At 37.5% G+C, this 26,085-nt stretch overlaps 9 protein-coding genes and 1 non-coding gene across 13 annotated transcripts; 6 read left to right on the top strand and 4 right to left on the bottom strand.

Annotated features, from left to right (window-relative positions):
- Positions 1 to 61: 61 nt before the first annotated feature.
- LOC17899469 lies at positions 62 to 2,171 on the bottom strand. Its single transcript, XM_006303563.2, has 4 exons — positions 1,590 to 2,171; positions 1,125 to 1,527; positions 451 to 996; positions 62 to 299 (listed from the first exon to the last, which is right to left on the bottom strand). The coding sequence occupies exons 1-4, from the start codon at positions 2,147 to 2,149 to the stop codon at positions 183 to 185; spliced, it is 1,626 nt and encodes a 541-aa protein (XP_006303625.1). The 5' UTR covers positions 2,150 to 2,171; the 3' UTR covers positions 62 to 182.
- Positions 2,172 to 2,258: 87 nt separating this feature from the next.
- On the bottom strand, positions 2,259 to 4,555 carry LOC17899358 (neuroguidin). The gene is made up of 9 exons (XM_006305220.2): positions 4,440 to 4,555; positions 4,118 to 4,189; positions 3,867 to 3,954; positions 3,501 to 3,680; positions 3,236 to 3,418; positions 2,989 to 3,150; positions 2,754 to 2,905; positions 2,575 to 2,677; positions 2,259 to 2,457 (listed from the first exon to the last, which is right to left on the bottom strand). Exons 2-9 carry the CDS (start codon positions 4,159 to 4,161, stop codon positions 2,446 to 2,448), a joined length of 924 nt encoding a protein of 307 aa, XP_006305282.1. The 5' UTR covers positions 4,162 to 4,189; positions 4,440 to 4,555; the 3' UTR covers positions 2,259 to 2,445.
- Positions 4,556 to 4,947: 392 nt separating this feature from the next.
- LOC17898860 (histone H4) lies at positions 4,948 to 5,716 on the top strand. Its single transcript, XM_006303393.2, has 2 exons — positions 4,948 to 5,017; positions 5,140 to 5,716. The coding sequence occupies exon 2, from the start codon at positions 5,180 to 5,182 to the stop codon at positions 5,489 to 5,491; it is 312 nt and encodes a 103-aa protein (XP_006303455.1). The 5' UTR covers positions 4,948 to 5,017; positions 5,140 to 5,179; the 3' UTR covers positions 5,492 to 5,716.
- Positions 5,717 to 6,377: 661 nt separating this feature from the next.
- LOC17898311 lies at positions 6,378 to 7,156 on the bottom strand. Of its 2 annotated transcripts, none has more exons than XM_006304255.2 (2): positions 7,050 to 7,156; positions 6,378 to 6,815 (listed from the first exon to the last, which is right to left on the bottom strand). In XM_006304255.2, the coding sequence occupies exon 2, from the start codon at positions 6,797 to 6,799 to the stop codon at positions 6,458 to 6,460; it is 342 nt and encodes a 113-aa protein (XP_006304317.1). In that variant the 5' UTR covers positions 6,800 to 6,815; positions 7,050 to 7,156; the 3' UTR covers positions 6,378 to 6,457. The 2 variants fall into 2 exon arrangements, with proteins under 2 accessions (XP_006304317.1, XP_023632646.1); XM_023776878.1 differs by having other exon boundaries at positions 7,086 to 7,108.
- Positions 7,157 to 7,573: 417 nt separating this feature from the next.
- LOC17897284 (histone H2B.1) lies at positions 7,574 to 8,305 on the bottom strand. The gene has a single exon (XM_006304226.2). The coding sequence runs from the start codon at positions 8,242 to 8,244 to the stop codon at positions 7,807 to 7,809; it is 438 nt and encodes a 145-aa protein (XP_006304288.1). The 5' UTR covers positions 8,245 to 8,305; the 3' UTR covers positions 7,574 to 7,806.
- A 449-nt stretch (positions 8,306 to 8,754) lies between these two features.
- Positions 8,755 to 10,199, top strand: LOC17898501 (40S ribosomal protein S15a-1). 2 transcript variants are annotated; one of them, XM_023788992.1, is made up of 4 exons: positions 8,755 to 8,860; positions 9,343 to 9,498; positions 9,590 to 9,750; positions 9,923 to 10,199. In XM_023788992.1, exons 2-4 carry the CDS (start codon positions 9,366 to 9,368, stop codon positions 10,019 to 10,021), a joined length of 393 nt encoding a protein of 130 aa, XP_023644760.1. In that variant the 5' UTR covers positions 8,755 to 8,860; positions 9,343 to 9,365; the 3' UTR covers positions 10,022 to 10,199. The 2 variants fall into 2 exon arrangements, with proteins under 2 accessions (XP_023644760.1, XP_006303419.1); XM_006303357.2 differs by having other exon boundaries at positions 8,766 to 8,860; positions 9,346 to 9,498.
- A 1,605-nt stretch (positions 10,200 to 11,804) lies between these two features.
- TRNAH-GUG lies at positions 11,805 to 11,876 on the top strand. The gene has a single exon. It is a non-coding gene; the product is annotated as a tRNA-His (tRNA).
- Positions 11,877 to 12,849: 973 nt separating this feature from the next.
- LOC17899543 (glutelin type-D 1) lies at positions 12,850 to 14,667 on the top strand. Its single transcript, XM_006305135.2, has 3 exons — positions 12,850 to 13,140; positions 13,537 to 14,257; positions 14,351 to 14,667. The coding sequence occupies exons 1-3, from the start codon at positions 12,945 to 12,947 to the stop codon at positions 14,502 to 14,504; spliced, it is 1,071 nt and encodes a 356-aa protein (XP_006305197.1). The 5' UTR covers positions 12,850 to 12,944; the 3' UTR covers positions 14,505 to 14,667.
- A 3,114-nt stretch (positions 14,668 to 17,781) lies between these two features.
- Positions 17,782 to 20,204, top strand: LOC17897364 (DNA repair protein RAD51 homolog 4). 2 transcript variants are annotated; one of them, XM_006305381.2, is made up of 9 exons: positions 17,786 to 17,958; positions 18,338 to 18,417; positions 18,517 to 18,714; positions 18,938 to 19,069; positions 19,169 to 19,261; positions 19,352 to 19,448; positions 19,550 to 19,620; positions 19,696 to 19,851; positions 19,947 to 20,204. In XM_006305381.2, exons 1-9 carry the CDS (start codon positions 17,871 to 17,873, stop codon positions 20,001 to 20,003), a joined length of 972 nt encoding a protein of 323 aa, XP_006305443.2. In that variant the 5' UTR covers positions 17,786 to 17,870; the 3' UTR covers positions 20,004 to 20,204. The 2 variants fall into 2 exon arrangements, 1 of the variants encoding a protein (XP_006305443.2); XR_002832396.1 differs by lacking the exon at positions 19,947 to 20,204 and having other exon boundaries at positions 17,782 to 17,958; positions 19,352 to 19,460; positions 19,696 to 19,716.
- Positions 20,205 to 21,045: 841 nt separating this feature from the next.
- LOC17896681 (exocyst complex component EXO70H1) lies at positions 21,046 to 23,105 on the top strand. The gene is given in 1 exon segment (XM_023790033.1): positions 21,046 to 23,105. A coding segment is annotated over 1 exon segment (1,923 nt). The 5' UTR covers positions 21,046 to 21,182.
- Positions 23,106 to 26,085: the final 2,980 nt, after the last annotated feature.

Here is a 26,085-nt window from a genome sequence, read left to right as displayed (position 1 = left end):
ATTTTTTGTTCTTTGTATTTGCTGTGAAAGCAAAAGAGTGCTTTGGTTTTGGAGTTGTAAAGATTGAAACAATAGTTTTGCATTAAGGATTGAAATTTGTTGTCAACAATACAGAATGTTTCCAAAAAATCTGCATAGCCTCTCATTTGAAGAATCTTTAGTGACTCGTATATCTCTGAATGTTACGGTTGAGGATGTTCAAGCTCACTGATCTCTCCGTCTGCACAATTTCCCACCCAAATGTACATCGTTTTGTTTCTCCGACTCGGTAGTACTCTGCAACAATCCCTCCTTGGTGACTGCAAACACACAATTTTATGATCAGCCGGTTAATTTTGAAATCAGCCGGTTATATCTGTCAAAATTCATGTTATACCAGAAACGAACCGGTTATCAGTAAATTCGATGCAAGTTGTTAAGTAGTGAGGCAAAGAGAGGATGTGGACCAACCTTGTGCCACCTGAGGGGATCGGGTCGCTTGAGAACGACGACGGAATCAATCTTTCCAGGCGAATCGAGCCTCCATCGGCAGCCGGGAACACGTCTTGTCTTGTCCAAGTTGTAGTATCCAATCACTTGGCGGCGTCCTTCGTCATACTTTGCCGAGTTTAGGTAAAACACGAATGGTCTCTGGCATGGATGCCTAGACACAGGTCTCGTGTTAAATGCGTAACCAATGTAGTCGGCTTTGCGGAACCAGTTGAGGAAAGTTCTCGAAGGCATCTCGAGCTCGCGAGGGGATATGATCCCTCGGATTATCTGGACTACGAATCCCCATGAGACAGAGATGGACCAGAACCGGTTCTGGTCGTAGCAGATGGACTGCTGGAATACGCTGGCTGGATCAAGAACTGCTGAAGACATCAAGTGTCGAAGCGCATGTGATCGCTTCATCTTTGGGAATATTGGTTGCACAACATCAATGTGGTGCAGCGACACCAGAGGAGCCACCGGGTGTGCACCTAATAGCCCCAATAAGTCCCCATAAACATCGTACTGCATAAATACAACCATGTTCACATTTTCAATGAGTAAAAGGAACCGTAAAATCGTTCAGATCTGAAATAATTGAAGAAAATGTTAGTCTAAGTGATTGAACATTGAGGAAAAGTAGAAAAAGGCACCTGGTGAAAGCCAGGTTCCTTTGTGAGGGGTACTCCAAGCTCGGTCATACAAGCTTGGATGCGATCATCGCTGCCGTAAAGACCAGGGTACCGCTGGATGCAACGGTCCTGCATCCGCGAGAGCTCCAGGGCCAGAGCGTAGCTAATGGCGAAACCACCACCTCCAAATGCCATCGAGTACGAGAAGAAGATGTTCTGAACATGAGCCTCAGAGGAGCTACCAACATAGTAGAACTGAGTGTGGTCGTACTTTGAGAGGACATTGACCACATTGTCCACCACGAACACCGTGTCGTCGTCTCCCATCACGAACCACCTTACTCCTTCTTTCCCTAGCCGTAGCGTCTCTGTCACCACCCGAGATATCCTCACGGCCGATCTGTCCCCTACCGGATGCGTGTACCTGAAACATGACTTCTTGATTTGAATGAGGTTCCTTTTAAAACGTGTCAGATGAGTAAGTACCTGAAACGTGAGGTGTCTTGGGAGATTCTGATTTCGGGAAGAGGTTCGTTACGATAGGTTCGGACTCTCTTATCAATCCAGACAACGCCGCGAGTCTTACCAGGTCGCCACCATGATTTGATGTACTCTTTCCTCGTCTCCCACAGAACAGAAGACGCTGCGATCCCGAATACTACGTGATCAAGCGTTGTGTTGAACATCCTCGGTCGTTGCGGGTAAAGAGCGGGGACACGTGGAGGCACATCGTCTTCTACTTCCTCGGGAACAACAGAGGAAGAGTTTGTTTGGTCGACAAGGGACAAGTGGCTATAGGTAGATGAAGTGGGACGGCAGGTCTTGCGTCCGCCTCCTCCGGTGGTGGAGATGAGAAGCAGAGGGAGAAAGAATAGGAATATGAAGAGCCATGGCAGAGGTGATCTGAGGAAGCTTAGATGAGATGTCCGAGAAGTGTTGCTGATGTTGTTGTGGTTTTGTGTCTGGTTTCTTGGGTGGTGATGATCTTCTATAAGTCTATTCTTGGGGTTGCTCAGATTGCTATTAGAGCTTGAACTGTTTCCCATGACTAATGGGAAGAGAAGAGAAAGAGATTGATACTACTATGTTTTGTTTTGTTTTGTTTTTATGTCCAATAAGATTTTGCTTCATCACTTGATAAAAATGAAAAGAAAGTTTCGGTGGTAACAAGCTAAATTTAGCTAACGAGAAAAGGTCTCTTCCGAAGTTTACTGCAACAAGTTACAAGACCATGAACCAAATACTAAAACAGTCAAACTGCAAATTATGTGTTCTCACATTCATTACTTTCAATCATAACTTGGCAACAAAATTGGCGCAGTGAAGCAGCCAAAGGAACCAGTCAGTGCCTTGTCTGCGAAAAATAAACAATATATTGTCAAAGACATAAAAGAAATTGAAAAGATCAATAACAGACAACACAGCAGAATATTTGAGAAAAAAAATAGAATAAAAGTTAAAAATATTTTACCTTTCTTTTCCCTCCCCTTTTACGGCCAAAGCTTGCAGGCTGTTCACCATCCTTATCCAAGAACTTGAATTCATCCATAAAATTCTCGGTTAGACCAAGCAACCTGAGTGCATATCAACAACGCATTAGGATAAATCAAATATCAGACATTTCAATTTCCAACCAAAGCAGACACGTACCCGCTGCTTGATTTCAGGCGCTTCTCTCTCTTCTTATCTTCTTTAGTGCGAGGTGCTCGGGTGAAGAGCTCTTCTTCTGCCTGTTGTTGCCTTTCATACTGTGCTATGAATCTTTTCTGCTCCCTGCTCTCAGCCCCATAAAAGTCCCTGATCTGTTTATCATTCACCCATTTAGTTTTAACATCAAATCAATTGATACTAATATAAACTGCAAAATAATTTTCAACCAGCCTACCTCTTCAGGCTTGTCCTCAAGATCGTCCAACACATCTTTCCAGTATGTATCTTCAGTGGCTCTTAAAAAGTGTTTCTCTTTTCTGGCAGCATCTCTTTCCTGTTTTGATGTCTTATCATCCATAGACATTGGAGCAAATTTCGGTGGTCGATAAACTCCGTCCTACATTATTTACAGAGGCAAACAGGTCAACGAAAAGAAAATGTAACATATTTCTTCACATGTGTTGGGGGATAGGAAAGTTCACCTCTTGATCATCCTCAGTTTTGTCAGCAAGTAAGTCTGGTTTAGGTTTATAATCTGAAAGATCTTCAGATTTTTGGGCAGCACCCGATCCCTTTCCCTCAGATTGAGCTAGTTCTGTCACAGACCCACCGGCAGTGGTGAGCTTCTGAATCTGGTACTGAAGTTTTTTGTCTATGGGACGAATCTACAAAAAAAGATAAACAAGCTAAATTACTGCTCTATGACTTGTAGGTGGTATAAAGTGGAAAAAAGACAAAGATGCAAACCTTTTCCAGAAACATTCGTATCTCTACAAGGCTCCTTACAACAGGATGGCCATCAATAGAGAATCCTTTTGCTTTCCTTAGCAGATAATATACAATACATTGGCAATAACTGAGAAGTAACAGATTCTTGGCCTCTAGGTAACTTATCCCATCCGTGGTCGGGAAACTGTTTGCTTTTACCTATGATTTTGCAAAATTAAGAAAGTCAGGATGCAGATGTAGCGTAACGTGAAGTTACCTTCAGATATGTTGGTTAAATCATAGCAAACAGCTTGTTCTTTAGCATAAAAGCTATCAATTCTACTTACACCAAATTAGAAACCAATAATAGTGTATGTTAAGATGCTATAATACAAAACTACCTACCATTGCAGTGAGAGCCTCCACTTTGCTCGTAACCACATCTAGACCATTCTTCATCTCTTTTAACACGGCTGCTAGCTGTGGAGCTTCTCTGACACAGTTACAATAATAAAAGGAGACCAGTAAATTACATGAGGCATATCTCTAAACACACAAGTTTATTTTGATTGTGAGAACTGAAGTGATTCATTCTTTTCTTTTTTTTGCTGCCACTTTTTGTAATCTTCTTCATGATGGGACAAATTTAAACTCACTTCTTTAATTGTCCGACAAGGCCCGGATTTGTGATGTCTTCCATGATCCTTCGTTCAGAACTTGACAGTCTTCTGTGAAAACGGAAAACAAACATAAATGTTCAGAGTCTAACCCAACCTGGATTCTTCAATCCTCATGTTGCTGACTACTAATTAACTAATTCATAGAAATCAATATTCACGATAGCTAATTGCTAATCAAAATTGATGAGTTCCACATACAGAGCAACTACTATCTCTCCGTGACCTCGATTAATCGAGCTCCGAGGACACAGAACACCAAATCTAGCAGCCAAGGAGATGCGATGAAGTAAGAACTCACCGGATAATGTGAACTTTGACGGCGACAGAAGAAACGATAAAAGTCACGGCGGCACAGAGACAGGAAAATTAAATAGAAACCCTCCCTAAAGATTTTCCGACAAAGAAAAGGTTTATGGAGGAGAGGAGACGCAATCAAAAGACTTCAGTACAAATTTTAGGGCCTAACTAGCATTAGGGCCTAAGAAGGGCCTAAATCTACTTCTTAAAATATGTAATTTCTTCTCCAGTTATTGTATCCACTTTCTTTGAACTTGTTTAGTTAGACAGTTAGTAATAAATAACGAAGGGCCTGGTAATGTAGACTTGCATTAACAATAGCCCAATACTAAACTAATTTGAGCCTTATATAGGCCCAGCAATAATCTTCGTATGCCACGTCATTGATCGGGAGCAAGTCACGTCATCGATCCGGGTGTGATTATTTACGATGTTTAATAACCATTGGATCAAAATATATCAACGGTTTGTATAAAAAGCACAAGGATTATCTCTGTTCTATATATATAACACATTTTTATTTCTTGGTTAGTTCAACATCGTCGATTTCAATTGCTCTTCTCTCCAAATTATCTCTAGGTATCTTCTTCTTTCTCTTTGCTGGGTAACATTTGGCGTTAGTTTGCATTTCGATTGGATTGATCTGAAATTCTGTTGATTATCATTTATTGAATAATATTTTCCGGTTTGTTATTGTTCAGAGATCGGATTGGAATAGTGAAGCAGTGAAGCAGTGAAGAGATGTCGGGAAGAGGAAAGGGAGGGAAGGGATTGGGAAAGGGAGGAGCGAAGAGGCACAGGAAGGTTCTTAGAGACAACATCCAAGGAATCACGAAGCCAGCCATTCGTCGTCTGGCTCGTAGAGGTGGTGTGAAGCGTATCAGTGGTCTCATCTACGAGGAGACCAGAGGAGTCCTCAAGATCTTTCTCGAGAATGTCATCCGTGACGCCGTCACCTACACTGAGCACGCCAGGAGGAAGACTGTGACCGCCATGGATGTTGTCTACGCCTTGAAGAGGCAAGGTCGCACTCTCTACGGTTTCGGCGGTTAATCGATCTGAGATTTATTAGGGCTTATGGCAACTTTGGGCTGTTTCTGAGATTCTCTGTTAAAAAAAAAAAGTAAATCTAGGAGTTTAGCTGCTACTACTGCTGCTTTTGTTTCTTTTGTATTGTTTGTTCTTTAGCCAATGTGATGTGACGATGTTAGTTCAAATATGTTTGCAAAAACTTATGCTTAGAAAGTTCAATGAGAATGAACCAATTTGCTCTCTTCACTGCTATCTTGACAACCTAATCCCATCTCTTTAACAGGAAGCTCTTTTAATCTGTATTTGTTTCATTCTTTGATATCTATCTATTTGACTATTGAGGTTGTGTTACCTCTTAATCTGTGTATCCTAGCAAGTTTTAGTATATCTGATAGGGAAGCAGTAAGACTCATTCGAAACTGATAATAGAGTTTGGATGGATTAATAGCCATATAGATGTTTGTTTTCAATTGAGAGAATCAATAGCAAGTCTCCTTATAGTGTGGTGTCATTTCATCATCACTTAGTTTTAGTTTTGGGCTCACGCCATGTGGAAGCAGGCGAAATGGTCTACAGTCTACACTCTACAATGAGGATCACACGCCATATAGAAACTCCTATCAGTAATCCCTTTATAACAAAAGAAAGATTATAGAATCAGTAAGCTTTTATCAATGAAGCCAGAAAGACTTAAAAAGAGGGTTCGACCATAATAACCAAGTTAGTCTTTTGGCTTAGTCTAGGGTCCGAAACGTTTTGGTTAGGAGGTTTATGATAAAACATAACAGATCAAATTGTGTACTCGTGGGATCGTGATTGTGAGTCGTGAATAAACATCACAGAAAGAACTTGTCTAGAAAAAGGAAAAGGTGAATATGTTTTTTTTTGTTTTGATCAAATGGGTCAAATGGGTGAAGATGTTTTTGTTTTATGAAAATGAATACAAAAGTTATCGATTAATTTACAAATTTTGGTAGTTGCTGTTGTTTATAAATCATCTGCATTGTCCTCGGTGCCAATACAGGTTCGGAGCAAACAAGCCGAAGCCGTGACCATAACCGCAGCGAAGATCGAAGGCACAAACAAATCGAAAGGCGATCTCTTCACCATGCTAGATGGCACGCACACACTCTCCCCCGCAAAATCCGTAGGGATCTTCACGAACCCATCTCCTCCTCCGCACGAAGACGACACCGTAGACACAAACGCCATCTCCGGAGCGAACGAAGCGACGGCGACAGTGAACATGAGGAGAACCGTCCACGTGGCAGCCTGAGCGATGACCGGCCAACGGTCCGATACTCTCCGTAGAAACGGCGCCATTAACATCTTGAATCAGAAAGGCCTGTATTCAACAACGACGAAAAAGAGATAATGGTGGTGGTGTCTGCGAGAAAACGAAAAGATTGTGGGATTTGGATGAGCAAAATCAAAGCTTGTTTGATGGATGCGCAATTTATGTGTTTATGGAAATGGAAAGGGCTTCTTCTTTGCACGTTTAACTGCTCTTCTTCTTTCCCCCATTGACAAAAAAAAAAAAAGAAGAATTATAAAACAGTTCTTTATTTACGGATTGAACCTTTCCTTTGAACTCTTCTCTTAGTTTTGTCCTTACTTTCAGGGTCTTCTCTTTCTTCTTCTTTCACACTCTCACGTATTCACCAATTACAATTTATATATTAGTAAGTTTGTGTATTATTTGGCTGTTCTGTATTTTTTATTTAGTAAACAATATCATCTTCTATTAGGCTTTTTCTTCTAGAATTCATGTATTTTCTTCTGGATTTAGCTTAAGGAAGATAGAAGAAATTTAAAATATGACTATGACACTTATCAAGTTAATTATGTTTTTTTTTGGTTGTGGGTTCACCAAAACTCCTCTTTAATTTTAAGTGCGTTCACCTAAATCCGATGGTAATGCTCTGTGTGTGACATGTCGACCTTGATTGTTAAGACTCAGCTACTCATCTTCAATTCCATTTCAATATCTCTCAATTACTATATGCATATTGCGATATGAAGTTGCTAGGATAAATTGGACTCTGTTCGTTTTGGGAATGTAAGAGAAATGGATAAAAAGTTCGCAGTAATGAAACAATGGTATATAAATAAAAAGATTTATATATAAGAAATTGCAAGTCCATCATCTCAATTGGTAAATCGAAATGAAAAACATTACAATATATCATTCGACATTGAATTATAAGAACAGAAGAAACCAGCAGTGATCTCTTCTTTCTAGATACATCCACAAAATACAAAATTAAGAAAGCAAAGCATCTAATTCCCTAACATAGCAAATCGAAATCCCTAAAAAACCCTTAAACCTAGTTCCTTCAAGAGCTGGTAAACTTGGTCACGGCCTTGGTACCTTCAGAGACGGCATGCTTAGCGAGTTCACCGGGGAGGACGAGTCTGACAGCAGTCTGGATCTCGCGAGATGTAATCGTCGGCTTCTTGTTGTACCTAGCGAGTTTCGAGGATTCCTGAGCCAGCTTCTCGAAGATATCGTTGATGAAGCTGTTCATAATCCCCATGGCTTTGCTCGAGATCCCTATGTCTGGGTGAACCTGCTTCAGCACCTTGAAGATGTAGATCTTGTAGGTTTCGATGTTTTTCTTCGATCTCTTCTTCTTTTTGTCGCCGGCCTCCTTATTAGGTGGCAATTTCTTCCCGGCCTTTGGTTTCTTCTCCGCCGGGGCTTTCTCCGCTGCCTTGGCCTCTTCCGCCGCAGGCTTTTTCTCGGCTGGCTTCTTCTCGGCTCTGGGTGCCATTATCGCGATTTGGGTTGTAATTTACTCGGGAATCGGAAGAGTTGAGATAGTGGTGTGCTTGTTAGATTTCCCGAGGTTTTTCACTATTTATAGAGAAGGAGATATCGTATGTTATTGGCTTACAGCATTTGACGAGGATCAATGACGTGTGTTAATGTTACTCGCTCAGATTAAGCGACTTTAAAAATTAAGATCTGACGGCTCTGAGGCACATGAAAGCGCAGAAAATGGAGTCTTCTATTTTATTCGCTAAAGGCTTTTGATGCGGATCATTGACGTGTGCAACTATACTACGCTAGATTATATCAATTTTATTCAAGATCTGACGGCTGAGAGGCTTAGAGACACATCAGTCTTATTAGGTCTGATGATCCGACCCAATATGGAATGCCCAAATTATTAGCTTTAATAGGCTTTAATGGTCGTGACAAAGAAGCCCACTGGGCCTGTATTGAAGCTAAACGCAGCGCATAACACGCCTTTCATTTTGGTTTCTCTGATTGTATCTCTAGTATAAAATCTGATAAGAAAACCCTAGCTCACCTTCTCTTCTTCCTCTATTTGCTTTTCTCCGTCACTGAGTGCCCCAGCCTCTCGAGCTCCCAATCTTATTAAGGTACAGTCTTTTCACTATACTTTCTCAGACTCTGATTATAGAATATTCAGAAGTGATCGATTGCTTACAGTTCTTGAGTTGTGTTGTCTCACATTAGAGAATTTAGGATCTTAGAGCCTTTTTTTTTTTTTTTGTTGACGATTTTCATTTATTGATGTAGCATTTCATAGTGAACTTAGTAACGCTTTCGAATTAGTCAGTCTCAGCTCTTTTTTTTCCCTCTGTGAATGCATTCTCTGGAGTGTAACTACGAGACCCCTGTTTCAATTTCTTCTAGTGATTTCGTTTTATATTTACAAGTTCTTACTTTTTAATGATGCTTGATATTGTGAATTATATCATGAAATACTTACAGTAAGGTCGTTCCTGTTTTGAACGAAGATCAGATGCTAAAATTTTTAAATGCTTATGTTTGGGTTAGTTATTTTACTTTAAAGAAAAGAAAAAATTCAAGCTCATGTTTCTTGTTTGACTTGTTTCAGTAGAGGATTGAGCTAAGGGCAAGATGGTGAGAATCAGTGTTCTTAACGATGCTCTCAAGAGCATGTACAATGCTGAGAAACGAGGCAAGAGGCAGGTCATGATCAGGCCGTCCTCAAAAGTGATTATCAAGTTTCTGATTGTCATGCAGAAGCACGGTATGAATTTCCCACTAGTTTTAATTTTGAGATTCCTCAACATCCTTGGGTGTCTGTTCCTTAGTTTGTGTGGTTTACCATTCAAATGCAGGTTACATCGGCGAGTTTGAGTATGTCGATGACCACAGATCTGGCAAGATTGTCGTTGAATTAAATGGAAGGTTGAACAAGTGTGGTGTTATCAGCCCCCGTTTTGATGTTGGTGTCAAGGAAATTGAGGGTTGGACTGCCCGTTTGCTCCCTTCGAGACAGGTTATCTTGTCTGATAGACTTTTCTTGTTACCATGATGGCCTTATACACTATAAGATCAAGCATTGGAAACGTTTTAGTTACACTTTGCATACTGTCCTAATTCAACAATGTTAGTAGTTTGTTAACTTGTCTTTATGGTAATAATGATTTTAAGCCACTGAATTTGTGCAGTTTGGGTACATCGTGCTGACTACATCCGCTGGCATCATGGACCATGAAGAAGCCAGAAGGAAGAATGTGGGAGGCAAGGTTCTCGGCTTCTTCTATTGAAGTTTTATTTATGGGGAAAGATATTTTCATTTGAGTTATTTTTAACTTTTGTCCTCCATTTTCTCTGAAAACTACCTTTGTCTTTCTATCGAATTTTGTGTTAACTTTGATGGATAGTTCTTAAATTACTCTTTTTTGGTTTTGGATCCCTTTATGATTCAGTTGGACTTTAGATGCACTCTTTGAATTATTGCCGATCTCTTTCCTTCTCTTTGTGGGCTATAATCTCAAAAGGTGCGGGGAATGCTCCATTAACGTAATCTCAAAGATTAGTGCCCTCGTTTCTGTAATTCTTGTTCTAAATGTACAAAATTTAACGTAATACTGTGTTCTACTTAGGTAGTGACAAAACCATTTCAAGTCATAATTACATATTATGATTATGATACAGTCAGGTTAAAAGCATTTGATACTATATTGACCAGCACCAGCTTAAGTATACGAGCCCCTTATTGCTTATGCCTTATAGCTCGTTGAGAGAAGGGCTAGACTTAGACCGGATTATGTAGGAGATAGAATAGTTAATTACAGTAACCGAAGAAACCATATCTTAAATTCCAGCAGTGGTAGAGTACAAATATATCTGACACAAAAACTGACAAATCATTGCTGTTAATGTTATCAATTTATCATCAAGAAACGTGGAAACCCAAAAAAAACAAAAAACTCTTCAAGAAACAAGAACAAACTGCCAAAGGAACATAGTTGCCCAAATTCTAATTCTAGTTTTCGCCCATGAAATCGATCACACCTTATTAGAAAATGGTAAACGGATCACTCTTCCCTCTCCAGCCAAATCTCGGCCGCCGTCTCATCTCATCTCCGGCACCTTGAGCTTGAGAGTATCTTCGTGTATTTAATTATGTAAGAGATAAAACATTGACAGAGAGAAAGGGTGAGAGAGGAAGGTTTGATGAGGAGGAGCATCCATTGTTGATATAGGCCTTTAAGACCTCATCAAAAGAGAAGCCAAATGAGAGGAGACGTTTAGTTTTGGGTTTATAGACCAAAAAGAAAGTGACGATTTTGAGAGAGTATCTTCGAAAGCATATGCTCTGAACCATTAACTTAGCTGACCTGAGACCCATTATTACAACTTTTGATTTTCTTCTCTTTTTCACTTTTGCTAATATATAGTATTAAAATGGTAGCAAAAGTGACAAGTAACATGGGTTGCTCGCCACGAGAGTAGAAAGAAAGTGAGGCTACTCTTTTCTTTCGCCTAGTTGTTTCTCATTGGACTGCTTCCCAACTGTTCGACCATCTGTCTATTTGACGAGGTTACCAAAACTGGCTCTGTGTTTTTAATTATTACTTGCTAGGCATGTGGCTGTCGACTAATTACATATATATATATATATATATATATATTATCATCTCTTTGTTTGTGATCTTGTAATCTTTTTCCCTCAGTTTCAGATGTATCCTCCGTTTACGAAACGTGCATATATTATTCTCTAACCAAGTCATTGTCTCAAGCTGGTGGAAAGGATACGTTACTGACGTTAGACTTGATATGATTTGTACATTTTATCAAAATTTAGTTGTTCATATTTTTTTTTAAAGCGATTTTTTTTGTTTGCGTTTTTAAGAAATTAAATTAAAGCTCCACCAACTATGAATGAAACATGTGCTATTAAATACAAAGATGTAGGTCAGTTGTCTAAGCAGATGGTGGGACTTGGCCAGTATATAGAGTATACACACATAATTCAGATGATAAATAAAGCATTTTTTTGCTTTATTGTATAAATATTGTTGTCTGATATTGATTGCCAATAAAGTGGCTGTAGTTTAGTGGTAAGAATTCCACGTTGTGGCCGTGGAGACCTGGGCTCGAATCCCAGCAGCCACACTTATTTTGCATTTTTTTTCCTATTGCTTTTTAATTCACGTGCATAGGCTTTCTTCTAAAAGCCCCTTATTGAATATTATAAGAATGGGCCTCTAAATATTATTCTCACTCTGGGAGAGATAACTTAACCGTTAGGATTTACTTTGGAAAATGGACGTTTTATAATAATAATCTTGACCAAATTTAATACAAAATCAATTCATTTGCGGTTGGAAAAGAATTACATATTAATTATGTTATTAAAATTCTTTGAAAAAAACGAAAAACAATATTCAACTTATCCATCACGTTGCTCGTTCGAATTAAATAAAATTGTAAAACAGACTGTTTTCGAATTGTATATTACTGGATAAATCCTTTTAAAACTTAGATAATATACAACCCTGTCAGCATTCCATCCTTCAAATAAAAGAATTAATTAAATAAATAAGAAAACCAGCGATTAGCTTATATAAACATAAATACAATAAGATTAGTTAAGATATTGCAATTCATCATTTTTAATCCTATCCTAAGGTAAAAGAGAAAAAGGAAAACATTACCTGAAGATTACTAAATTGGAAACAAATAATTTAATATATTGAAAAAATATATATTTCTACAACAAATATTCAAAGAATTTGATTTATCCAATAGCACTTTTGGTATAATATCTATATAGTATTAAATAGATTATGAAGAAAAAATAAACGTGATGGATTAACAATAATTATATTCTTATAATTCACTAAGCATCTTTATTTGGTAGAGTCAAAATCAATAATTATAGAATTATCAGAAACGAAATAAATAAATAAAAATAAAATCATGGGGATAAAAAATAGATTAAACTTGAATTAAAACGTTAAAAGATGATAATTATCCCGAACTAAATCATATCGTAATCTTCGCCGAATCAGTCTCCGTGTATAGTAACGGATTCACTCTTAAGCCTCTTCTATAAATATACGTGTCGCATCTCATTCACATCATATCGAAATTTACTACTTCTCTTTTACCCAATCTTTTTTCTTTACTGTTTCCATCGTCCACCTTTGAGTTTTTTTTTTCTTTTCGCTACGAAGAATAATGGAGTTGGATCTTTCACCTAAGCTGCCGAAGAAGGTTTACGGAGGAGATGGAGGATCTTACTATGCGTGGTGCCCAGAGGAGTTGCCGATGCTTAAACAGGGTAACATTGGAGCCGCTAAGCTTGCTCTTGAGAAGCATGGCTTCGCTATCCCTCGTTACTCTGATTCCTCTAAGGTCGCTTATGTTCTTCAAGGTTCGTTTTTCTTCTTCTAAAGCTGTCGACTTTATTGAGATCCGTGTGATGTTTTGTCTAACTCTGCTTTGGTTTTGAGGGTTTTGATATTTTTCATGTTCTGATCTTCTTGTTTCTTCAAAAAGTTGTCAACTTTATGGTGATTTATGCATATTCATTACTCTGATTGGGTTTTTGTGATCCTGATTCTACGATCTATTAAGCTGATTTCAATCTTAAAAGTGTAAATTGTGACAAATATGATAGTCAAACAGATCACGACTGCTGTGTGCTAGAAAAGAGTAGTCTTTTGCTGTTTTTGCTTTGCTTGATCACGTTTTCATCGTTTGATCTAATAACCTCGCGTGTAAGGAATTAAAAAGCTTCTTACTTTACCTTTTCTTATTTTGATTCCAGGATCTGGAACTGCCGGAATTGTCCTCCCTGAGCAGGAGGAGAAGGTGATCGAAATCAAACAAGGCGATTCGATTGCTCTTCCCTTTGGTGTGGTCACATGGTGGTTCAACAACGAGGATACCGAGCTTGTTATCCTCTTCCTCGGTGAAACCCACAAGGGTCACAAAGCTGGACAATTCACTGAGTTCTATCTCACTGGCTCGAACGGTATCTTCACCGGTTTCTCTACTGAGTTTGTTGGTAGAGCGTGGGACCTTGATGAGTGCACTGTGAAGAAGCTCGTTGGTTCTCAAACCGGTAATGGCATTGTTAAGCTTGATGCGAGCTTCAAGATGCCACAGCCCAAGAAGGAGCACCGTGATGGGTTTGTCTTGAACTGTTTGGAGGCTCCTCTTGATGTAGACATCAAGGATGGAGGCAGAGTAGTTGTCTTGAACACCAAGAACCTTCCTTTGGTTGGAGAGGTTGGGTTCGGAGCTGATCTTGTTCGGATCGATGGACACTCCATGTGCTCTCCTGGTTTCTCTTGTGACTCGGCCCTTCAGGTGACTTACATTGTGGGTGGAAGTGGAAGGGTCCAGGTGGTTGGTGCTGATGGTAAAAGAGTTCTTGAGACTCATATCAAAGCTGGTTCTCTCTTCATTGTTCCAAGGTTCTTTGTGGTTTCAAAGATTGCTGATTCTGATGGCATGTCGTGGTTCTCCATTGTCACTACTCCCGAGTAAGAACCTTTTCTCTAAAGTTCTAATTTGTGTTTTAAGATTGTGTGGAACTAAAAAGTTTGTAACTATCTTCTTCTTTGTGTTTTATGCAGTCCAATTTTCACACATTTGGCTGGAAGGACATCGGTGTGGAAGGCTTTGTCACCGGAGGTGCTGCAGGCGGCTTTTAAGGTGACTCCGGAGGTGGAGAACTCCTTCCGTTCAAAGAGGACTTCAGACGCCATTTTCTTCCCTCCTTCCAACTGAAGAAGGAGAAGAGAGCAAAAGGAGAACAAGAACCAGCTTTTTCATCTTTGATCGTTTGCTACTTTCTTGTGATTCACGGAAGAACTTAGTGTTTTCCCTGGTTCGATTCTCTTGGGCGTTTTTTTTTTTTTTTTGTTTTTCTGGTCCGGTTCTTGTTCTCTTTGTTACAAAAATAAAAATAAAATAGGTTCTTTTCTTATATTTTTGATTGACTCTTCCAAAGCAATGAATCAAAATATATTCGTCTAGATCTGATGGAACGCTAATCTAGCAGTTAATTAGCACAAAATAAATTTTAGTTAAGAATTAGCACATCCTAAATCCTTGACAAGAATATCCTTGATAAAAGAATACTAAATTTTAAAAGTAAAACGATCGTAAACTAGTGGTAACTTGTTTTTTTTTTGGTTCGTTAGTTGATAAGTTTTCTCTTATAAAACAAAACAAACACTATATTGATTTAGGTTGATATCACCGTGACGATAAAGTCCCAATGATCAAGCATTATTGTTACATATGATATTAGTATTACATATGATTTTTATAGTTATTACATTCAGAATTATTCAATAAATATTTAAAATTTTCAACAAGAAGGAATAGGGACATTACAATCTGCTAGAACTTTTTTACCAGCGGACAAGAATGGACCAACAAGTGGATCTTTTAGGTAATCGCAAAAACACGACTGATTATCTTTTAGTTTTGTGCAGCACTCAGCCGATGGTTGGCTTCCGCCTTGTACAGCTGATAGACATGGTGCAAGATCCATCACGGCGCATGCCGCCACTTTTGTTGGAGCTAGAGACGACATAACCAACGATATGAAAAGAAATGTAATGAACTTCATCATCATGTCTTGTATCTTAGTATCTCTCCTTCTAAGCTTTGTTTTTTTTTTTTTTTCGTTTAGAAAATGTATGGAATGTAATATTTGATTGTGAGATTTGCTTAAGGATGGTGAAGCTGTATTTATACATGGATGGAGAGTAATGTTTTGCAATAGGGAAGTGTGTATTTAAGGTAGAGTATTATCCTCTCTTTTTTTTTTAATTAAATTTTAGTGCATCTCATATTTACATTATGTGACACAGATTATTGGAATGAAACTATCAAAATTTAAAAGCAATGCCTTTTGCAGAAATTTGAAAAATTAATTATAAAGAAAGTAAATCCATCTACCCTTAAATTATAGTACTAGATAAGTTTGATATGATCAAATTAATGATTTCAAATCTGTGAAGATTTTTTAAGAAAATGACAAAACAAAAAGAAGTAGAATATCTGTAAATCTAAATAAATAAATAAAGTAAAATATCTGTAAAATCTAAATTATATAAAAAGACTATGATTTTTACCCCTATTTTACAGCTGGTAACTTGTTTGGTTTATGCTAACCGGGTTTCGGTTTTTAAATTTGGGTGAATCGATCGGGGATTTAGAGTCTGGGACGTGACAATGAATGGGATATATATACTAAGTTGGTGGCGTACTCAGATTTCTATGTTTCAACATTTCTGTCTGAATTTGCTCGTTTGCTTGCAAAAGTTACTCGATTTATTATTTACAATGTGTGTTGGAGACAATTAACTTAAATGATTCATAAAATCAGTCGAAACATTCTTAGACATACGTTTTTAATTCTGTAAGAATTGTGCTATGAAATTTGTATTTCATATAAACCATCGTCACAAGTTATACATATATCTTCCCACAAGTATATGAAAAGTTGTATTTGCGATAAAACCATTATTACGTTACGGCCGTGTCCCTCTCCCTCTCTGTTTTAGGGTTACGTTTAAAAGTTGTTTTGGGTTTAGGGTTTAAAGGTCTTTTGAATGATGGAGCCTCCTCCTAGCAAGGACGCAGCAGCGGCTGCAATATCTCTGGGATCTCTCTTATTAACTTTAATTTGCCTACACTCACATTGACATGGCTAGTCATTTCATCGACCTCTATGAGAACCCACCTCCATCTAATAAGATGGTCATCTCACGTCGACCAGCCTACGTTCCTGATTCATTGTATTATGTTCTTGCGAACCTACGTGATAAGGGATACCATACTCTTTTCTCGTTTCCATTTGAGACTTCTCCAGAAGCCGCAGAGCTTCTCTGGAATAATCAATAATGTGGCACAGTAAAACATTATTAACATTACACTTTGATTGTTCGGTAGTCAATTATCCGGCGGCTTAATTATGTCAATAACTCCGACATGAAAAACTCCCAAAGATAAACATTATCAAATACTATGCTTTTTGATTATAACATTATGATAATTACGCTACTAACATTTGAACTTAACAATTATGAAAATGTATACCACAAGCCGCTATGACTCTTTTAGCAGCTCCAATATACTGACTAATCGGTGGACTTATCAAGTACTTACACAAACACGACTTGTGTTTTTTTAGCTTTCCACAACATTCTGTGGATGGTGGGCTTCCTGTTGTTACCGCCGACTTGCATATTTGAAGATCTGCCAAATCGCATGCCGCTTTAACATCTTTCTCTGAAATCACTGTTTTGGTCAAAGCTAGAGACGACCGAACGGTCGGAATTCATCTAATGTAATGAACTTCATCTCTTGTAACTTTTTAGTGTCTCCCTTCTATATAATTCTTTTCCAACTACTTAAATATATTTGAGATTTTAATTATGAGATGTCCAAAGGATGGTGAAGGGATCCGATATATATAGAGAGAGATGGAATAATGTTTTTTAGTAGGCAATTTGTGCCTTTTTCCTTTTTTTCTTTGTAATAGCATTTGTGCTTTTTAGCTGATGTACGTCTTTTGTGTTTTTGATTTCACTAATTTAGTGCATTTGATCATATCTATGGACGCTGTTTTTTAACGAAATGTGTAAACACATATTTAGATTGTGCCACGTGTTAGAAGATCTTTGTAAATATAAATAAACAAAACCAGATATAATTATAATACACTACCAAAACTTTAAAACAAATCCGTTTTTATTAATTGTAAATCTTTCTGTACATATATCTCGGATCCGTAGAATAATATTTATATGTTTTCAAAACTTTTCGAATCTTCAAACATTAATACTGTAATTAATACACTTACAGATTTAGATTAAAAATTTGGGATTTAAATCTAGGTCATGAAAACAAGCCATAAAATCAGTAACGTTTTCTTTTCTAGTCTCAAATCTCAAGTCATTTTTGGGACAATAAGGTGTAAAATAACGCCTTGCAAGTTTTAAAATTTATATAATTAACCTTATATTGGGCCTGAATGATATACAGCCCATTAACGTTCATTACCGGACGCTAATCAGATTGTTCTTTTCCAAGTCCCAAGTGATACAATTTGGGGGGGAGTGAGGTTGTAATGTAACAATGGCGCCTCTGAAACATCTGGAGAAGGAGAATCCATTCATTGACGCCTCTTTCCGACATTTTTGCGCCTCGCATGGAATTCTAACAGGTTCTGTCCTACATCTTCTTCTTCTTGTACTTCGTTTTCGCGTAATCGGTTCTGTTTGATCTCCCCCGCTTGCCTGCAAAAACGACTGTGGTTGGCATGGGAAACGTAATTTCGTAGTCCTGTTAGTGTAAGTTTACTTTGAAACAGTTTCAAATTTTGGAGAGCTCGTACTCTGAAATCTCGGATAGTGTTGCTGTTTTGATGTTTGATTGTTTACGCTTTAAGGTGTTCGACGAATTGCGTTTGGTTTGCTTCTTTTTCTTTTGGTTAAGAAATTGGATTTGTGCATACGAGTCATGAATCGAGTTTGCTTCTAAGTTTTCTAGTTATAAACTCGGGTTCGTTCAGACAGAAGACTACGTTTTTGTTAAAATTGCAGTTGAGGATTTTCTTCTTCATGATCTCTACCAACTTGCTGCATTTGCTGATAGACAGAAAAATGCAGATAGATTGAAAGAGGTTAGCTTTTACTGAACGTTTCTTGTTGATTTTCTTAATCAACTTTTGAGGTTTGACTGTGTGATCAATAATTACATGTCTTCCTTTTGGATTCTTCAGGGTATCACTGTCATGCTTTCTTTGGTAGAACTTCGGTGTCGGCCATGGTTGAATGGTATGGAACTGTTGGAGGATCTACAGCGTAATAAACAAACATTATCGTCCGGAGACAAAGGGGTGGACTCATTGCTTAAAGGTGGATTCCGTGAGGGTCAGCTGACCGAACTTGTCGGACCTTCATCTTCTGGTAAAACGCAAGTATGTATTCACATACTCTTAGCTTGCATTACTCACAGATACCAAATTTTAAAGCCTTTCTACTGCAATATCACATAATATTTGTATGCTTATGAATTGTGGATTGTTTCATTTAAGCGTTATAAGCTGCAACCAAGAATTTAGGACATCAAAACGTTCCTAGAATGATATGTTGTTTTTGCTTAGCCCTTTTTACATTGTGTGATTTCTTATGAATGAATAGTTTTGCATGCAAGCTGCTGCAAGCGTGGCAGAGAAGCATGCTGGCAGAGTCTTGTATTTAGACACGGGGAACTCTTTTTCTGCTCGACGCATTGCTCAGTTTGGCTCAAGTTCGGAAACTTCTTTAGGACAGGTTTTTTCACCAGCAATTATTGTCCCCTAGCTTGTTAGTCACCAATCATCAATTCTTTAATTGTTTAAACCTTAGGTATGATGAAACGTATATGTGCAGAAAGTAATCAGCAGAATATCATGTCACACAGTGTATGACATCTACACAATGCTTGAGATACTGCAAGGTTTAGATGTTACTTTGAGGTCGCAGGTATTACGCTATCAAAGAAGATGCAATTTCCTCAATGTCAGTTCATGTCTATTATTAAGTGTTAACCATTTGTTTATCTATCTATTGCAGGTGCAGACGAATGTGAATGAACAACGGTTACGGTTGTTAGTTGTTGATTCAATCTCTTCTTTGATAACCCCAATCCTTGGAGGCAGTGGCTCACAGGGTACATGTCCTTGTACGTCCATCACAATTTATTCACCTATATGGCTAACAGATGATGAGCTGATAATTATGAAGAAATGATTCACAACTCGATGTGTGCAGGACGCGCTTTGATGGTGGCCGTTGGATATATGCTTAAGAAGCTGGCACATGAACATAGCATCGCAATACTGGTATTAATAACGTTTCAGGGCATTAAGTGTGTCATTGTGCTTTAAAAGTTTAAACCTTTTCTTGTATTATTGAAGGTGACGAACCACACTGTGGGTGCTGGGGGAGAAGGCGTTAAAACCAAACCAGCTCTCGGGGAAACATGGAAAAGCATCCCTCACGTGAGACTTATGTTATCGCGTGACCATAAGAACAGCAACTGCACCATCTCCATCTTGAAACACACATCCATGGTAAGTTGCTTACCAAACAATTATTCCCCATCTCTGAGTCCAGATTCGTCTCTTTAGGTTTTACAGTTTCTGTTTCTATTTGTTTTTTCTTATAGCCGTCAGGCCAAACTGTGAGGACCACGATTCGCAAGGACAATCAACAATGTGTATAGGCCTCCTTGGCTAATAATCTGCAACCATCGTTAGGATGTGCTAGATGAGAACCACCATATCTGACGAAAGAACCAATAATCATATGGATTCTTGTTTCAGTTTTTAAATGTAGAATTATATTGCAACAACTAAAACATAAAGGATTCAATAGCGTTTTATCAAGAGAAATATGTAATGCTACAACATTTGTTTAACAACAATTGGATGATTGATGCTCACACAGAATAATATGACTATAGAATAATGGATATATATGCATCTAATTAACTTCAAATAAATTAAAAAACAAAACTTTCAGGACTAAGCTTGAAATAAATAAACAAAACAAAGGTTTCAGTTTTATACGACTATTAGTAAAGAATATAAATTAAAATTTACTTTTGAGTTAATTTAGTTTTCATTAAATAAAATTAGAAATTATTGCCATATGATTTAAATATCAATAACTAATTCATGTTGATTTTTTTTTTTTTAAAGGTCCAAAAAACTAATAAACCAAATATTTTTCGGGTTTTACCATTTTTCTTTCTTTTTCCGCTTTTTATTGTTTTTTGTCACTTAAATGTATAAAAGAGTTTCCAATCTATTAATTTCACAACAATTCTTTGCCATCATTGACCATTTAACAAACTATGTCTCTAACTGAATGTCTAAAGAATGTCAGAAATCTTGTTTGTTTTGTCATTTCATCTTTAAAGATAAAATAAATTGTGTTGGCACAACCAAGGAATTCTTCACATATGTTTTAAAATCCAGTCATGCAAGGTAATTTTATTTAAGACCATTGACATAATCAGAAGAGAAACAAATTGTTGTTCCAAAATTTTAAGACTTAATTGCTAGGCATATTATAAACTTTCCAAATTTAAAAGCGACCATGATTATCAATGGGTTCTTAAAAACCTCTTAAGCTAAGAAAAGTGATGAAAAATTAAGAAAAGTTAATATATATCTCTTGTATAAGAGACTTCTTTCACCTTTTCTTAACTTTTTTTAGCCTAAGATTTTACTAAAAGCCTACCAATAATTATGCTCTAAGGAGAGAAAAAGAGGGACGACCAGCGTGTACAATTTGATGGACTTTAGACCCAACAGTTCCAACAGAAAAAACAAACAGTCGTCGAAACAACAGCTCTTCCTTTGAAAAACCTTTCCACCAAAACAACAAACCAAATACGATGAATAAATATCCCAACACCGAAAGACTACTTTCTTCAAACCCAAGAAACATGATGCTCTTGAAACCATCTGCCTTATTAAAATCTTCAAAGCCCCAGCCGCAACAACAACAAGGATTCGCCGAATCTCTAATCGGCGATAGTGTGGATGTCGTTGAAGCTTTCATAAGCCAATGGGTTTCCCCACACCACAACGATTCTTCTACATCTTCGTGCATCCTCTCTTCCCTCTTCTCCCCCCAAAATCGTCTACAAGGCAGACACTTCCTCGAGGTTCTTGGCAGGTTACAATACGCTATTCAAAGTACGGTTGTGATGAACCCAGACTCCGCTAAGCTTGCTCAAGGCCAGGATTTGATGGGCAAAGCTATGAAGCATTTGGAAAAGGAGTTTTACCGGGTTATGAAATCAAATAGCCGGTTTTTGGATCCAGAATCTGTCTCCGGTTGGTCTTCGAGATTGTCCGAGTCCAACACACCTTTGAGATCAAGTGGAAACGCTTTAGATTCTTCATCTGATGATCACGAGCTTGATTATGATACCTCATCTGACTTAGGTAACGATAGAGGAGGATTTGGAGATGCTAATGCTATCGTGGATTTAAAGATGATAGCAAATTGCATGATCTCTTCTGGTTACGAGAAAGATTGTGTTAAAATCTATAAGAAATTTCGAAAAAAGATCATCGCCGACGCATTATCTAATCTAGGGTTTGAGAAGTTAACCTCTACGCAGATGCATAAACTAGAATGGGAGATTCTGGAGAAGAAAATCAAAGCATGGGTAAGGGTTGCGAGGGTAGCGATCACCACTTTGTTTAACAGAGAACGAATCCTTTCCAATCACATTTTCACCTCCTCCGTCGCTGAGTCTTGCTTCGTGGAGATTACGCTACAGAGCGCGTTAAACCTCTTCATCTTCTCACTAACAGTAGCGAAATCCAAAAAATCTGCAGAGAAGATCTTCCCAACGCTTGATGTTTACCAGACGATCTTACACCTAATTCCCAAAATTGATCAGATATTCAGCTACGATTCAACCGCTACCGTTAGATCACAAGCGTCTGAATCTCTAGAAAAACTCTCCGGATCAGTGAACGCGATGATGATGGAGTTTCAATCATCGATTACGAAAGAGTCGTCTAAATCGGCGATTCCTGGTGGCGGAGTTCATCAGCTCACGAGGTATGTGATGAACTTCATCGTCTTCCTCGCAGACTACAACGACTCACTCACGACAGTTTTCAAGGAGTCATCATCGTTACCTTTACCGGAGGATTACTTCAGAAGCAGCGGTGAAGAAAATCCAGGATCCGGTGATCAATCTCCAATGGCGGCGAGACTCGCGTGGTTGATTCTCGTCTAGCTTTGCAAAATCGACGCCAAATCTCGTCTTTACAACATCTCAGCTCTATCATATCTCTTCCTCGCAAACAACCTCCATTATGTCGTGACCAAGGTCCGTACTTCGAACCTCAAGGTCGTACTCGGAGAAGATTGGGTGACAAATCACGAGGTTAAGGTGACTCAGTACCTCGAGAAATATGAGAAATTGGCGTGGGGAGATGTAGTAACGTCGCTTCCCAGAGATTCGACGATGGAAACGAAGGCGGAGGAGTCACTGAGAAGATTCAACGAAGCGTTCGAAGAGGCTTACAAGAAACATAAGCCTTGGGTTGTACCCGATCCAAAACTTAGGGTCGAGATCCAAGCCTCTGTCTCGAATAAACTCATTCCCGGGTATACGAGTTTCTACAAAAAATACCCGCTCGGATCATGCAAGATTGTCAGATTTACCCCCGAAGATCTGAATAGTTACATATCCGACCTATATATTGGTTTAGGAAGAACTGTGCTTGTATCAAAAACAAACAAGTACATGGCTGTTAGCCAAGCCACGGATTTGAAGCATCGCTCCATTTAAAAAAAAAGCTCGTGTGTAACTTTGTTCTTAATTCTATGAAATCTATACAACGTAGTCCAAAAACGACATTTAAATTCAAATTTTAATAATGTCAACGGAATCATAGCCCGTTGCTAATAGAAAAAAGCCCATACCAATTTGCTATATTACTAGACTTCACATTATTAGTTAAATATATATAGAAAATGGCCACATTCTATTTGCTATTTCCAGAGTGTACCTCCTGTGCTCGTTTGAGTTCTATTGATCTTCTCGTACGTGTTGTTGTTCACACTCACTACACACTTGGTCACTCCCAGGTCTCATTCATTATAAATCTTTTGGTTGACCTTTGATTTCCAAACCTATATATACAAGGTTGCATGTGTATAAATTATAATAGGGGTTTACTTTTCCAGCTCGTGTGTTTGTACTAGTGATTCCTATCGTAGTCGATCGAATAGAAGGAACGATCACGTTGTTAAACTGAAGGCTAGTTTTAAATATGTTTCGTTAGTTCGTGTAACATGGTTACTCCATTGACTTGTAAAAAAATTGTTAAGAGAAATAAATAATTGATATAGATAATGACCGACAAAATAATATGGGTCGTTGCTAAAAGAAGGTGATGATTCGCAGCAGCAAAAGATAAAAAATAAAAGAAGAATTGTGGTTGGAAGTTAAGTAGTTAGATGAAATATGTCTTTAATGATTTTAGATTTCTTTTAGTATTCTTCTGAATGCAATGCAAGAAAAAGAAAAAGAAAAAAACACAGGAGAGACGTATACCAGTTTGCCCACGATGTATCTGCCATCGTCGTCTTTAATTATTGTTTTTTCAGTGGCAACATGCATGTTCAACTTCAACTCTGATGAAAGACATACAAAATAAACCATGCATGTTAACATCTCATTATGAATAAATAAAAAAGTGACTCAATTCAGAGTTAATATCTCAACATCCTTCTTCTTTTTTTGTCCATGTTTTTGCCTGCATAAATATACTATACCTCACTGTCATGAATCTCAACCCTCGTGATAACCTGATTTCAATTATTAGGATGTTTATGGGGTTCTTGTTCCATAAATCAAAGCTTTGATATTTAGTAACTCGTTTTTTTCCAATATGTAACATAGTTGAACTATTATGCATTTATGCGTGATCAGTAAACTAACTATTTCAAACATATACTATAGCTACAGTAGTAATTATTAAATTTGGCCTACAATCTTAGGTTTGAAAGAATTGTCCTAAAACATATACTATCAAGGACGACACTTAATCACGAAGGCTAAGTGACATAGACATATATATAGATATGATTTAATAATTTCAATCACGTAAATGATGATTGTGAAACCAGTGTCGTCTCTCCACTTGCTAGGCAATCGAATCGAATCGAAAGTTTTGGTTCTTTGGATAATCTCAAGAGAAAAGTCAAACTGGTGAGAATGATGAAATGACCAACAAACTAAAAACAGCGGCAAACATTAACTCCCTTTGACCCTTCGTTATGAGCACTAACCTCAAAACTACTCTTTCACTTAGCTAGCTAGTACTACACTGTACACAATAACACATGACCATTTCATTTAAGAAGCAAGTTGACTCGCATGTAGTAAACAGCGTCATCGTACGTTTATACTACTATAACTAAAAGATAAAACGGAAAAAGTTATATACTCCAATTAAAAGAGATAGATGGTTATGAACTTGAGGTTGACTAATTAAATACTAAGAGAAAAAGAAAAAAGTAAAAGGAACGTAGGAGCACGCAGATAGTGTGAGTAAGCGTTGATGGTTTTAATTTGTATAGCAAAAGAGAGATACGTAATTTAGGTTGGTGGAAGTTGAGATGATGAGCTATCACAACACTCTCACTTACATCCAAAAAAGTTCAATAATTTCATAAACCTGCTTCTTCTCATACTCATATCTCACCAAATCTCTTTATTGTTCTTTCATCTACAACCTCATTTTTATAACATAAATTTTTTGTTAAAACATATGAATTAATTTTGATACCCCATTATCTAAAACTTCAAAACTTTGGTCCTTAGTCCAACAAACGTACGTCAATCGATACGATCGTGTGCTTTTAGCTTATGAGTCCTATTTTGACATATACATAATGAATTCGTAAGTAACAGTTAATATTAAAATTAAATAAAATTCAAATATGACTGCTTTTTTCTACGGATGATGATGATGTTAATAACTGAAGATGAAAAGAATTTTAATTAGTAGATGTCTTCAATTTAATAAATGTGACAGAAAAAATATATAGTAAAATATGTATATGGTGTCTTGAAAAGTCAGAACGTACCAAAAAGTTCCGCGTGTATTAAACTTAATAAATAAGACACAGGCGAAGTCTTTCTGGACTTAGCAAATACACATCCACATCAATGTGTCATCTTGTTGTATGACACAAGAGTTAGTATATATGACAATCAGTGTTTGAGTGCTAGTGGTTTCATTGGAATGTTTGAGAAAACCATCGAGAATCTAATACAATTTGGCTGTCTGATAATGGCCAGAATATATATATATATCCACAAATAAATTCTATTTTAAAAAAAAAATTTACTTATTCAATCCTAAGTTTGCTACCCAACCCCAAATCTCTCTAGTAGGTTTAAGATACATGACTTAATCTTATTCATTAGAAACGTTCATATTCACATCTTTACTTTAATGCCCTGTCAGTAACCCCATATACATTATATATACTAGCTAGTATCTACAATAACTAGGTTGGTGCATGTGTGTGTGAATCTTTCTGACAGTAGTAAGAAACTTATTAAAAACGTAAATAGACAGGCGAAGAAGTCGTCGTCCACTTTGTACACCAACATCATCAATGTGCCAATCTTATTGTTTAAATATGTTTTTCTTACCATTTAATTTAGTTTGTCCTAGCATGTAACTTTGCCAATTAAATTTATGTTGCTCTTTGATTAACCCCACCCTTAAGAGGATATTTTACCAAATGATGTA

The sequence above is a fragment of the Capsella rubella genome, unplaced genomic scaffold (assembly GCF_000375325.1).
Source record: "Capsella rubella cultivar Monte Gargano unplaced genomic scaffold, Caprub1_0 scaffold_1, whole genome shotgun sequence".
NCBI lineage: Eukaryota > Viridiplantae > Streptophyta > Magnoliopsida > Brassicales > Brassicaceae > Capsella > Capsella rubella.
This window is presented reverse-complemented; position numbering and strand designations above follow the sequence as displayed.

What these genes read in the sequence shown, in the direction of transcription:
- LOC17899469 (XM_006303563.2), bottom strand. Translation starts at nt 2,149, where the DNA reads ATGGGAAACAGTTCAAGCTCTAATAGCAATCTGAGCAACCCCAAGAAT. An exon ending in CAAGACACCTCACGTTTCAG is followed by an intron (nt 1,528 to 1,589) that starts GTACTTACTCAT and finishes GTCATGTTTCAG; the next exon opens with GTACACGCATCCGGTAGGGG. An exon ending in AGGAACCTGGCTTTCACCAG is followed by an intron (nt 997 to 1,124) that starts GTGCCTTTTTCT and finishes GTATTTATGCAG; the next exon opens with TACGATGTTTATGGGGACTT.
- LOC17898311 (XM_006304255.2), bottom strand. Translation starts at nt 6,799, where the DNA reads ATGTTAATGGCGCCGTTTCTACGGAGAGTATCGGACCGTTGGCCGGTC.
- LOC17898501 (XM_023788992.1), top strand. Translation starts at nt 9,366, where the DNA reads ATGGTGAGAATCAGTGTTCTTAACGATGCTCTCAAGAGCATGTACAAT. An exon ending in GATTGTCATGCAGAAGCACG is followed by an intron (nt 9,499 to 9,589) that starts GTATGAATTTCC and finishes ATTCAAATGCAG; the next exon opens with GTTACATCGGCGAGTTTGAG. An exon ending in GTTTGCTCCCTTCGAGACAG is followed by an intron (nt 9,751 to 9,922) that starts GTTATCTTGTCT and finishes GAATTTGTGCAG; the next exon opens with TTTGGGTACATCGTGCTGAC.
- LOC17897284 (XM_006304226.2), bottom strand. Translation starts at nt 8,244, where the DNA reads ATGGCACCCAGAGCCGAGAAGAAGCCAGCCGAGAAAAAGCCTGCGGCG.
- LOC17899358 (XM_006305220.2), bottom strand. Translation starts at nt 4,161, where the DNA reads ATGGAAGACATCACAAATCCGGGCCTTGTCGGACAATTAAAGAA. An exon ending in AAACTGAGGATGATCAAGAG is followed by an intron (nt 3,151 to 3,235) that starts GTGAACTTTCCT and finishes TAAATAATGTAG; the next exon opens with GACGGAGTTTATCGACCACC. An exon ending in CGCCTGAAATCAAGCAGCGG is followed by an intron (nt 2,678 to 2,753) that starts GTACGTGTCTGC and finishes ATATGCACTCAG; the next exon opens with GTTGCTTGGTCTAACCGAGA.
- LOC17899543 (XM_006305135.2), top strand. Translation starts at nt 12,945, where the DNA reads ATGGAGTTGGATCTTTCACCTAAGCTGCCGAAGAAGGTTTACGGAGGA. An exon ending in GGTCGCTTATGTTCTTCAAG is followed by an intron (nt 13,141 to 13,536) that starts GTTCGTTTTTCT and finishes TTTTGATTCCAG; the next exon opens with GATCTGGAACTGCCGGAATT. An exon ending in TCCATTGTCACTACTCCCGA is followed by an intron (nt 14,258 to 14,350) that starts GTAAGAACCTTT and finishes TGTTTTATGCAG; the next exon opens with TCCAATTTTCACACATTTGG.
- LOC17897364 (XM_006305381.2), top strand. Translation starts at nt 17,871, where the DNA reads ATGGCGCCTCTGAAACATCTGGAGAAGGAGAATCCATTCATTGACGCC. An exon ending in CTCGCATGGAATTCTAACAG is followed by an intron (nt 17,959 to 18,337) that starts GTTCTGTCCTAC and finishes TTAAAATTGCAG; the next exon opens with TTGAGGATTTTCTTCTTCAT. An exon ending in CATCTTCTGGTAAAACGCAA is followed by an intron (nt 18,715 to 18,937) that starts GTATGTATTCAC and finishes ATGAATGAATAG; the next exon opens with TTTTGCATGCAAGCTGCTGC.
- LOC17898860 (XM_006303393.2), top strand. Translation starts at nt 5,180, where the DNA reads ATGTCGGGAAGAGGAAAGGGAGGGAAGGGATTGGGAAAGGGAGGAGCG.